Source organism: Pinus tabuliformis, chromosome 5_1, assembly GCF_031772625.1.
Source record: "Pinus tabuliformis cultivar Carrire ecotype Pingquan chromosome 5_1, CPIR1, whole genome shotgun sequence".
In the NCBI taxonomy this organism is placed as follows: domain Eukaryota; kingdom Viridiplantae; phylum Streptophyta; class Pinopsida; order Pinales; family Pinaceae; genus Pinus; species Pinus tabuliformis.
Genome location: NC_142305.1, coordinates 652041413 through 652053852, shown reverse-complemented (window position 1 = coordinate 652053852; position 12440 = coordinate 652041413). Strand labels below are relative to the sequence as shown.

Genomic DNA, 12440 nt, shown 5'->3' with positions numbered 1-12440 from the left:
CTGTTTGGTGACCTCTTCATTACTTCCATGAAATTTCTCTAAAAAGGGCAGCCACTGTATTTCTTTAAGAATTGAAATGCAATCTTCGTGATACTGGGAACTGTCGAATATGCTTGGTTCGACCCTATTGGTCATTTTGGCAGAGAGTTGTGCTCTAACTCTTCTTTGTTTATGTTTTGCAAATTCAACAAAGAAGTTTTGATTTGTTACCTTTTGTCTTCCGCCCAATACTGCTGACCTGGTGGCGTCCTCGGCTCTTTAACACTAGCTCCTTTAGTAACCCAAGCGATGCTCGATTGACTGTCTTGTAATTATGGTGGAGGTCGAACCCAGTTAACTACATTTTCCTTTCGTGGCGCTTGCTACTTTCAGTCTTTACTGTTGAAGTCACAGGAGTCGAATGCTAACATAGAACAACTGAAAATGATAATGAAATAACCGGCTTAACTCAATTCATAACATATTCATCTTTCGAAACAGAGGAATGGCTGTACTGGTCGTATGGATGCCATCATAGAAGCGCTAGAAGCATATATGAAGTACTGGGATATGATTTCAGGTAGTCGTTTGCATCATTTGGCTTCGTCGGGTGGTTAAATCATAATTCGGCCGTTTCAAACATAATGAACAAGCCCGCATGACATTTGGTTTCCACACAATTCACCACGTGTCCTGCTTCTGTTGGTACCCGGCCAAATAGAAATGTTGGGATGGTTGTAGGGTCTAATTGGTTGGTAACAGAGATTGAAAAGGTGATATGAGAGGGGATTAACAAAATCATATAAGTATGAGATGGGTTGGAGTATTGGAAGATGATAGGGATTAACAATAGGATAAGGAGTGATAGGTATGGAGGTGTCTCTGAAATTGATCGTAGCAGTCACAGTTATTAAATTTAACATTAAAAATTAATCTAAGAATTTAAATGTTAAGAATAAGGAATACATTACACTTTTGTTGGTTGTTCAAGCGTTGCATTGGCATGCTAGGTAGGACTAGTCTCTTTTGACTATTCTTTGTTGTTCATAACAGGTCCCCTGAGATAGATTCGAATGCAACAGGTCCCTCTGAGATCTGGAAAATGTTCATGCAGCTTCTTTGAAATCCGGAAAAAGAACTATATGTATACAGGTTCCTTGTTGAAACTCGATGAAGCTTTGTTGAGGTAATCTTGAAGTAACAGTCTCTTAACAGGTCCCTTTTATGTGTCTTGAACAGGTCCCATTACTGCTGGTGTTGGTAACATGGTCTTCTGGACAGAACAGGTCCCCCTGCATAATGTTTTTAACCAGGTCCCTCTGAGATAAAACAATGACAAAACAACTTCTTTATTGAAATCTGGAGTGCTGAAACAAACTTCTTTGGAAATTTATAGTGAGGAGATAAGAAATCTTTAAGAATTTACAATGGGGAGATAAGAAAACAAAATGTTGATGCTTCTCTCCCCCACTAAAGTTTTGACTTGTCCTCAAGTCATTATTCAGTTGATAAATCAAATAGGAAACAAAAGAAAAGGAATTCTTACCCGCCAACGAATTGGTTTTCAAGTAAGAATTCGGGGTTAGAGTGTGCCAGAGTCTGGTTTTCACATCTAACCCATTTTTATTATTTTTTTGTTGTGTTTTTTTTTTTAGATTTTGTTTTTTTTTTTTTTTTTAATTTCTTTTGAATTTCTAAATTGAAATGAAATGAACTAAGGCAGAGATACTGCAGCTGGAGGCTGCAGTATCTCAACCTCTCTTTGTTGAGATACTGTTTGGAGAAAATTTTGCTTGCTGATGGGCTTAGTGTAAAGTTTCAGGCGATGACCGTTTACAATAAAGGAATGACCTTCTCCATCAATAGTTTTGAGCTTGACTGAACCATTGTCGTAAGCCTGAATAATTTGGTATGGGCCCATCCAATGTGTGGTAAACTTGGCTTTATGATCTCTGAATTTAGAGTCAAAAAGTAAAGCCCAGTCTCCTTCCTTGAACTGCTTCTTCTTGATATGTGCATCATGCCACTGCTTCCTTTGTTTTTGCATGAGGATTGTGGTTTCCTCTGCTTGCTGCCTCATTTCATCCAGCTGGTTCAACTGTTGAATTCTTTCTTGTTGTGCTTGGTCCAGGTCAATTTGCAAATCTGCAGCCAGTTTAAAAGTATGTATTTGAAACTCAATAGGAAGCATTACCTCTTTGCCATACACCAACTGATATGGTGTAAATCCTGTAGTATTTTTCCACGTAATTCTGTAAGCCCAGAGTGCATCTTTGAGCTTCTCTTCCCAATTCTTTCTGTTCATTGCCACAGTTTTAGTGATGATCCCTTCCAAAGTTTTGTTTGTGGATTCCACCTGCCCATTGGCCTGTGGATGGTAAGGTGTACTTCTTCTATGCTTGATTTGGTATTTGTCTGTGATGTCCTTCACTAACTTTGAAGTAAATTGAGTACCTTGATCAGTCACTATTTCCCTTGGTACTCCATACCTTACGAAAATCTCTTCAAAAAGGAAATTTACCACTGTTTGTTCGGTGGCTCTAACTAGTGCTTTTGCCTCAGCCCACTTTGTGACGTAATCAGTACATACTAAGATGTACTTCTTACCATTGGAGGTTGGGTTAATGGGTCCTATAAAGTCTAGAGCCCATTTTTCAAATGGCTCTAGGTGAACTTGGGGCTGAAGTGGCATCTCATCTGTAGCTGTTGGCCTGCCCATTCTTTGGCAGCTATCACAACTCTTCACGTACCTCTTGGAATCCTTAAAAATGGATGGCCAGTAGTATCCAAGACTAAGAATTTTGAATGTTGTTCGCTTAGCTGCAAAATGCCCACCACACGGTTCATCATGGCAAGATTTTAAAATATCAATTATCTCATCATTTCTTACACATCGTCTAATAATCATATCATAACCAGTGTAAAATAAATCGCCATTAATCCATGAGTATCGAGCACTTTGTTTGACTAGTCTCTTCTTTTCCTTTGGAGTAAAGTATGGAGGTGTCCTTCCTGTAGACAAATAATTGGCCAAGTCAGCATACCAAGGATTCACTATGGAAATTGCAAATAAATTTTCATCTGGGAAAGAATCTTCAACCGGAACAACCTCACCTGGATTTTGCAGTCTAGAAAGAAAATCTGCCACCTGATTCTCTTTACCTGGTCTATCTAACACTGTGATGTTAAATTCCTGTAACAATAATAACCATCTGGTAACTCTGCCACTAGTTATTGGTTTATTCATTAAATGTCTAATGGCAGAATGGTCAGTATGTACAAAGACTTCATAACCAGTTATATAATGTCGGAATTTATTCACAGCATATATGATGGCAAGTGTTTCCTTTTCTGTGACTGTGTAGTTTGATTCTGCAGGTGTTAGATTTTTGCTAATGAAATAAATGGCATAATTACAAGATTCCTCTTTTTGGCCTAATGAGGCACCTACTGCAGTGTCAGATGCATCTGTAAAGATATGAAATGGTAGGCTCCAGTTAGGCCCTCTTAAGACTGGTGCGGTTGATAACTTCTTTTTGAGTGCTTCAAATGCTTGCTAGCAGTTCTCATTCCAGTTGAAAAGTACATCTTTTGTTAGAAGATTAAACAAAGGTAGAGCTATTTTACTAAAATGTTCAATAAACCTCCTGTAATAGCTTGCATACCCAAGGAAACTTCTTACCTCCCTTTGATTCTTTGGAATTGGCAAATCAACAATGATCTGGATTTTTGCTAGATCAACTTTAATGCCTTGAAAAGAAATATAGTGGCCTAATACTATCCCTTCGTTTAACATCATAAAGCACTTTTCATTGCTCAGGGATAGATTAGCTTCAATACATCTTTTCAAAACTCTTTCAAGGTTCTCTAATGCATGTTCAAATGAATTGTCGTACACTGAAAAATCATCCATGTAAACTTCAACACAATCATGAACTAAATCAGCGAAAATAGCTAATACAGCTCTCTGAAATGTAGCTGGAGCGTTGCAAAGTCCAAATGGCAAAACATTATAAGCATAAGTGCCCCAAGGATAGGTGAATGTGGTTTTGTCCTGGTCTTCTGAGGCTATCCTGATCTGGTTGTAGCCACTGAAACCATCAAGAAAAGAGAATGATGATTTCCCAGCTAATGTGTCTAACACTTGGTCAATAAATGGTAGTGGGAAGTAATCTTTGAGCGTTGCTTTGTTCAATTGTCTGTAATCAACACAAATGCGCCACTTACCATTTTTCTTGGGCACTATAACCAATGGGGATACCCACTGACTATCAGAAATGGGATATATAAAATTAACTCTCAACAGTTTTTGCAATTCTTCTCTGACAATATCCTGGAGCATGGGGTTCATTCTTCTCTGCAGTTGCCTCACTGGTTTGATAGTACTATCTGTATAAATATGGTGAGTGCATGTGTCGGGGTGAATCCCATGCATATCGGTGTAGTCCCAAGCAAATGCTTTCTGGTATTTTCTCAATAGTTGAGTCAATTTCTCTTGCTGAGATGAGTCTAGGTGACTGCCAATGTTCAGAGTTTTCCCTGGACTAATCTCTATGATCTGACTCTGTGTGTTTGTGATGGATTGAACTGGAAAAATATCATGGAATGTGGTTTGCAAAGATTGAATGGTGCATGTTTCTTGAAAATTTTGGGCTAAAAGTACATCTGCAGCATGATATTGGTCGTTTCTCAAATTTTCGGAAATATCAGGTTGAGAAAGGAACAATTCTACCAAATCATTATTATTTTGTTCTTGGAAATCATAGATTTGGTCGATGCTAAAAATAGATTGTACTTCTTCTTTATCATTGTATTTATCATCAAGCCATAAATTGTGTGTTACTGCTGGTGATTGTGCCGATGGATAAAGAGTGAGTTGTTTTCTTTCGGTCCCTCTTGAAATGATCATGTTGCCTGATCGACATCCTATGAATGCATCAGCAGTCGCTAACCATGGTCTACCAAGAATGATAGGGTGCCCTCCTAAATTGGATTTGGGTTGAAGAACTAAGAAGTCCACTGGGTACTCCCAAGAGTCTAGTGAAACAATTATGTCCTCCAAAATCCCTTCAGGAATCACTTTAGACCTATCAGCTAGTTCTAGAACAATCGTTGTGTGTTGCAAATTTATAAGCTGGAGTGTTCTCATGGTTTCAAGAGTCATGACATTTATTGCGGCCCCAAGATCTATTAAAGTGTTTGGGATCTGTATGTTGTTAATGATTGTAGTAACTCTGGGGATACCAGGATCAACATACTTCTCCATTGAGATGGTATTTGTCATAAGGCCAGCTAAATGTCCTATAACATGAATGGTTTGTGGATCAATCCTTTTCCTAGTGGGCTTCTTAAGGCACATTTCTCTGATTGCTTTAGTATATATGGGAATGTCTTTTATGGCTTGCAGTAGCGGAATTTTTATATAGACATTCTTGAGCTCATCTAAAACATCAAACTGTGGTATAGACATTGGAAGTTTCATTTGGACCAATCGGTCTGGAAAAGGTGGATGCAATGGTTGCATTTGCTTATCTTTGGTATCATCGTTTAGTTTTCTTTGATTTGTCGTTTCGTTTTCATTTTCTGTGTTTTCTTCTTGTTTATCAGTTATTGGAGAATCTTTGTGGAGTACCTTACCAGACCTCAAGTTGATATTTTGCAAGGGTAGTGTGGGATATGAGGTTCCCTCTTCTACATTGTAGGTTGGCCTCTCTGCTCTGTTATTTGGATTTGGGACAGTTTGAGCAGGAATTTGAGTAGGTCTGGGAGGTTGTGAGTTAGATGGAAATTGCAGTTGTGGTGGATTTATTGATGGAGGAGCAGGCAGTGCTTGTTGAGTAGGTTGAGGTTGGTAAACAACTTGCTGCTGAGGATACTGCTGATATGGTTGAGGATGTGATGAGTATGGCTGATGATATTGTTGATATGGCTGCGGATATGGTTGGTATGATTGAGGATATGTATGATATGATTGAGAGTATTGTTGAGATGGTCTCCATTGTTGCTGTGGGTGATTTTGGTGCTGCCATGGCATGGGTACATTCCATGAATTCTGAGCATACATTTGATCATTTACAGGAAATTGCAAATTTTGATTTGGAAACATACCTTGAGGTGCTGGCCTTGGTTGCCATGATATCTTTGTGCCCATGTAATACACATTTTCCATCTCTGCATTAGCTGCCATATTACAGTTCTGCAAAACCTTAACTTTAGGACAATTAAATATATCATGATTTTCAATACAGAAGGCACAAACTTGGATGTTTTCTAATGGGCAGTCTTTTAAGGCATGTTTCTTCCGGTATTTTGGGCAGAAGATAGCCATTATCTGATCTTCATCTTCTTGTTTCTTCTTAGCTTTTAGAGTGTCAATTTGGTTCCCTAAGGTGCTTAACAGATCTGTTTTAAATTCTTCTAACAGATTCCCTATTTCAGCCCTTATGACACTTGCTGAAGCAGATTTTGTGACTTTGGATGACAGGGTTCTTTTGCCAATTTTAGCTTTGCTCCTTGAATACTTTTCACATAATTCAGTGATTTCTTCAAAACGTAAGGTAGAAATGTCACCTTTGCCCATCAAATTAAGATCATCCATGTATTCCTCTCGGATGCCTTTCAAGAATATTGTGCGAATCAAATCAAGAGGCATAGTTCGGTGTTTGGATTTTTGTAAGTTGTAGACAAACCGTTCTAAGTATTCCTCTAAGGTTTCATCCTCTTGTTGGCTCATTCTAAAGATATCATCTTTGGAATCTTTGGATCTACAATAAGGTTGATATTTCCTTAGAAATATTCTTCTCATGCCATCCCAATCAATTATCGCATGCTCACCAAGCCTCATGAACCATCTTAAGGCTAATGCCTTTAATGTCGCTGGGAAGAGTCTAAGCCTATGGGCATCATCTGTGTAACCGTATGTTCGACATACAATGTCAAACTCGAACAAGAATGAGTCTGGGTCTTCCGAAGCCATACCATAGAAGTTTGGTAGCACGGATGGAGGTATGTTTTTCATTTTGATCTCATCATCCTCTTGTGGTTCATGAATAGGAAACTTAAAGGTTGACTCTTCTTCATCTCTTCGTCCTTGATTTGGTACTGATCCATCTCCTTCCTCAGCCATTTTAATAGGTTCCTCTGTGTCGGTGTCACTTGTTTTAAAGAGAAAATTAAAGAAAGATTGTTCGGTCACTGTGCTACTTTCTCCTTGTATAGAGGATCTAGGAAAGTGTTTCTTCTGCGATTTATGTGCTAATAAAGTTTGCCTTTCGATGAGAGTAAGTCTTTGCCCTGACTTTTGTTTATCCTCTAATGCTTGTATGGTGACTTCCTCAGCTGGTGTTGTATTTCCTAAAGAGTCTGCTCCTGATGATAGGTTAGTTTTTGGATGGGGGGTTTTTATGAACCTACCTTGATTATCTCTAAATCTGGGCATAAATGAACATGATTTCTAAATCTATGTTTTTGCTCATTTTTGTTTATTGAATTTTTTTTCTTTTTAAATCCTTTAACTACGCCTCCCCGACAACGGCGCCAAAATGTAGTGTCCTATCTAGGGTGCTAGATTAGGCTATATTTATTATCGACCAGGATCAGTAAACTTCGAGGCATGTGTCTACAATCTATAGACATAAAGGATTCCTAACTAAGTGTTCGTGATGGTAGGTTACAGAACTTCCTTACGGAAGGTTGAGGTATGCTCCCTATCACCTGGACACTCAGATCACTCAATTCATCTACTTATTTTAAAAACACTGTGTATTACTTAAACCAAGATTTCAATCCCCTTACAAGGATGTTGTGCATAAAACCCCTGTTCAGTGAACACTCAGCATTCAATGTTTATCATTCATGAAAGATTGAAACATACTAAAATCATAAGCACACTTAAAATTCAAATATATGAGAAACAGGGTTCATGAATATGCTTTTAGAAATAACGAAAGATCAAATCCCTTACAGGATACAATTCAACGATCTCAGCGATGAATCCTTCAAGCTATCATCATAAACATTACTCATACAAATTTCTAATTAAATCAATGAAAACATAAACCAAACTCTAATCACTGTGCATACTATTGAATATTCAGAAGTTGCAAATGAAATGAAATGACAGTATACCCGTTCCACGCAGGGCCCGTCCGCGTTTCAAAGGTATACTGGACTGTGCTCAAGCAACTATAGAATCAACGCAACAATGAAATCGTGACTGCAACCGTGTTTTTGGTATTAAGTTCAAAAGCTTTGTTTTCAAAACGATACAATGATAACCTTCTACTAACAACACATAACTGTGTTTACATATGTTTTACAACGTTTACATTTCGGAATGAATGTACATTCGTTATGCGGTTGTTGCCGCTTTTGCTATGGCATAGTTTTTAAGTTGTTTCCATTCTGAACCGATTCCAAAAAGGAACAAAACTAAATCGGTTTAGAACCCTATGCTGTTGCTGCTTTTGTCGCCAACATGCTGTGCTTTGACCATCATTGACCGCGCATTCAGGAGCGTTGGTTCTGCTGGAGGATAGGTGTTCGTCCATGCTTGTACATTCTATTTTTCATCCCTACCCTTTGCTCTAGCTTAGCTGTCATGCCATATGTCAAACAATAAACCAATTACAGGATGTTGCAACTTCCTGTAGTCTTTTTATCAAAAATCCCTAATTCTTTAACATAAAACTCATAAATCAATTCTAATGCATTTAACAACTATAATACTGTTAACTAATCAATTTCAAGGGGTCTGAGAGATGTATGAAGGAAAAAGGTAGGCAAACGATGTGTTTCAAGAGGAAAAAGGAGGTCAAGGAATGGTACCAACATCATCTCTGTGAAACCCAAGAGGAGACCATCAAGCATCTTCTCAACAGCTATATTTTCACAGACAGGATATGGGATTTCTTTACCAACATCTTCAGGCAGTCTAATAGAGACAAAGAAATTATTGGTAACACTCTTAACAATTGGAGGATTAATTTCTCTGATAATGAAGTTCTCAATTCTGCCTGGGAACTCTTTCCGGGTTTCATTATATGGAATGTGTGGAAAGAAAGGAACAAAAGAATATTCAAAGAGGTAAAGACTGACTCTCTTAGCTTGGTGACGCTGATTGTAGAACAACTTAAGGAGACAGTGGGTACCACAGTCAGGAATCTCCCCAAAAATCCTCCCTTAGTAGAAGAGTTGAGAATCTTTCTGATGTTAGACATGCAGGGGCTTACTCCTCAGGGTCCAGGTAGGAAAACAAGCATGAGAGATGAGGTGGAAGAATTCTGGCATCCTCCCCCTGAAGGTTTTTTTAAGTACAACATTGATGGAGCTTCGAAAGGCAACCCGGGGGAGGCTGGCTTTGGGGAAGCTCTAAGGGATGAAACAGGTAGAATAATCACCCTCTTCCATGGACACTTAGGAAAAGCCACTAACAACATGGCAGAGCTAATGGCTTTGGAACAATGCTTAGAATTTTTGATACAGAACAATTGCCAAAATGTCATAATAGAGGCGGATTCAGAGTTAGTCATCAACGCAGCCAGGAGAATCAGTAATGGAACAGGGTCGGAAAAGGTCACAAAACACGGGAGGTTAACGTGGGTTCTACAGAGAATTCAAGTTCATCTACAGGAACTTCGTACTCTCAGATTTATACATGTGAAAAGAAAGGCCAACAAATTGGCAGACATTCTTGCCAACCAAGGTGTCAGTTGCAAGGACAGCGCAATCTTATGGAGGTGGAACACAATGGCGCAAAGCAACCTGAAAAAACTCTGTCATAACCAGGCGGAGGAAGACATAGAAGAGTATAGAAGCAAAATGACAGAAACCAACTAGTTATGATCAGAGGTCATAGGGCTGCTCAAGATTGGACAAAAAGGCTCATGATGGAAGACAAGCCAAAGTTAGTGATTAAGTTAACAACGATTAGGATTTTTCTCCATGATGGGTGTCAAAGTTGCCCTGACCGAAGAAAGCAACATCTCATACTGCAGCATCACCTCAAGTGTTCGCCTGTAGGCTGGTTCAGAGTCATCCCTGACTGGCTCTGTGGCAGGGGTTTCCTCTCTCTTTCGTTCCGAAAGAATGGGCGCATCGTCTGGCACTCTCAACGGTCGCACCACCCGGAGTTTTCTGTCCGGAATCTGCTTACCAGCTTGGAAGTGGTTTTCTGGCGATCGCTAGCCCCGAAGGCGGAATCCGGTTTTCCCGATTTGGCAGCGATCCCATTCAAAGGTTTACACGTGGCAGTGGGGCCGGTTGGAATATCGCCCTCATCGCACACTATTGTTCGACGATTTTGGGGGGTGCGATACATTCCAAGACCGTCCGATCATATGATGTGGAGCGACGGCTGGGATGGTTCGAGCAGTTTGGTGGTCGGGCTAGTTAGGTGTCGGGCTTCTTTCCATCGCGAAATTGTCCGCTGCCGTCGGATTGGGTTAGAAGAATTAACAGTGAAGATTAATGAGACAGGATTGACCTCATTTCTCATCTCATCCAGCGTTGGGAGTTAAAACCGCTTCTAGGACGGTTTTGGTGCGATCGCACCGCATTTAAGAAGAAGGTGGTTTCATTGCAGGGGCAGCGATTCCATACAACAACTGACACGTGGAAGAGGGCGGGGTATAAAAACCACCCTCATCGCACATTAAACAACGGTCACTTCTGGCGTGCGATATTCAGCGCGACCGTCTGATCACTGCAAACCCGATCGACGATCTGGATGGCGTGTGCGATTTGGTGGGTCCGAAGGATTAAATATCTGGTTACTTTTTGAAGCGATAAGATTTTCCACCGTCGGATTTATGTTAAATCGCGGACGGTAGAGATTTTGAGGCATGATAAAGGTCTGCTGGCACGGGGTTCAGTGGGGAGAGTTCTTGTGCCCTATGACCCCCGTCGCCTGGTTTTGACAATACTCATTCATGAGTGGCTAGCACTTTTGGAGGTCAGAGGGCCTAGATTCTATAGGACTTTTTCTTTGGTGGCTTACGCCACTCTGTGGGAAGGAAAAGTGTATATATTGTAAACTATGTTTGATTTAATGAAATAGAAGGTACGACGACTCTTGCTTCAGCAAAAAAAAGATAGTCTTAGGTTTACTATATATTAAATCATATTTAAAGATGAATCTAAATGTGGTGAGATTCAGGGATTAAACTTTTCTCTTAGATTCTTCACTGTACATTGCAATCATGTTTAGTAGATTCAACAGAGTTGGCAGGACATCGGATTCTAGTGTGATCCATAGTTTGGGGATTCGGGCAAACAGAGATGATCTTATTGTAGAGAAAACCTTTGCTTTTGTTTATCAGTTGTTAAAAATGGGCAGAATCAGGCCTATAGTCTTCAAATAGGTAACCTTCAGGTTCAGTTCAATTGGTTAATACCATTATTGGCATGATGTTACCAGTAACCTGGTGTGCTGTACAGGTCCACGATTTTCCACAGAGTAGGCGTTATACTTAGTAGCATCCTTGGAACAGGAAAATACCCAGGAGTTTCTGGGGCGTTATTTCAAGAATAAAACAGATACTTTTCAAATAGGCAATATAAAATAGCTCAAGATAATTTGACCATCATATGTCTTAAGCCACCTTCAGAATAAGATCACGAATGCGAGTAAGATCTGAGTCAATGGAATAAACCTCTTTCAATAAAGTTATCTATCCATGAAAATAAAGCTATCAAAATGGTTTTCCTCATGGAGTCTGCATATATCTTTTTCTAACTTTTCTTTAGCTGGATGAGATTGACTTCACACACTGAACATCAGTATACACGTACAAACCCATCAAGTAAAGAGCAGAGGGCAGACCCAGTTACCTATTAGGCGATGTAACAGCAAAGTCAGTCCAGCCCACATCAGGACCATCCCATCTAAGGACTCTCCCATCACTGACCCCTGTGTAAGGACCTCTGCCCTCATTGTCAAACACCAAGCTCTCTGGGCCAACTGCTCCATCAATCACAGCAGCAATCCCTGAATTCTTCAGTCTGTTATGTACATCTCTGACTTCGGGTTGGGATGAGAGGGGATGGAGTGCAACTGGCTTCTTTGTCAAATTCGGAAAATCTGCAGCTAGGCTGATTCGCAGTGGGTCTATCCCTATAAGGACAGCAATCACTGCAATTCCTATAGCAAGGACAGTAGCCCAATTAGCCATTTCTGAGCTATTGAAGTTCAATTCTATGGCCTACTGCTTTGTAGCTGTTTGCGGTTGTCTGTTTTAAAGTATGGAGGACTTACGAGTATTCGCAGCATGGTACCGACCCTTCAACTCCTGTGAGTCCAACTTACTCAATGGTGCTGCTGTTTTAGCCCCGAATCATGTTGCAATTAAAAATTGCCATTTTGACTTGATATAAAATGTAGATATCTATTATAAAAAAAACTACACATTAAAATGAATATTATTTTCAAAAATTTCTGTGGACTCCACTCGTATGCGTGGTGA

The 12440-nt window shown here is 39.7% G+C and overlaps 1 protein-coding gene across 3 annotated transcripts in view; it reads right to left on the bottom strand.

Moving 5' to 3' along the window:
• The window catches only part of LOC149166681 (protein STRICTOSIDINE SYNTHASE-LIKE 10-like), an 87002-nt gene extending 74675 nt beyond the window's left edge, over nt 1-12327 (bottom strand). Inside the window, exon 1 of one of the 3 annotated variants that reach the window (XM_089432737.1) lies at nt 11809-12327. In XM_089432737.1, the coding sequence (XP_089288863.1) occupies nt 11809-12149 (341 nt within the window). In that variant the 5' untranslated portion in view covers nt 12150-12327. The remainder of the gene's footprint in view (nt 1-11808) is intronic. The other 2 variants (XM_089432738.1, XM_089432740.1) reach the window with 2 other exon arrangements.
• Between the last annotated feature and the right edge of the window lie 113 nt (nt 12328-12440).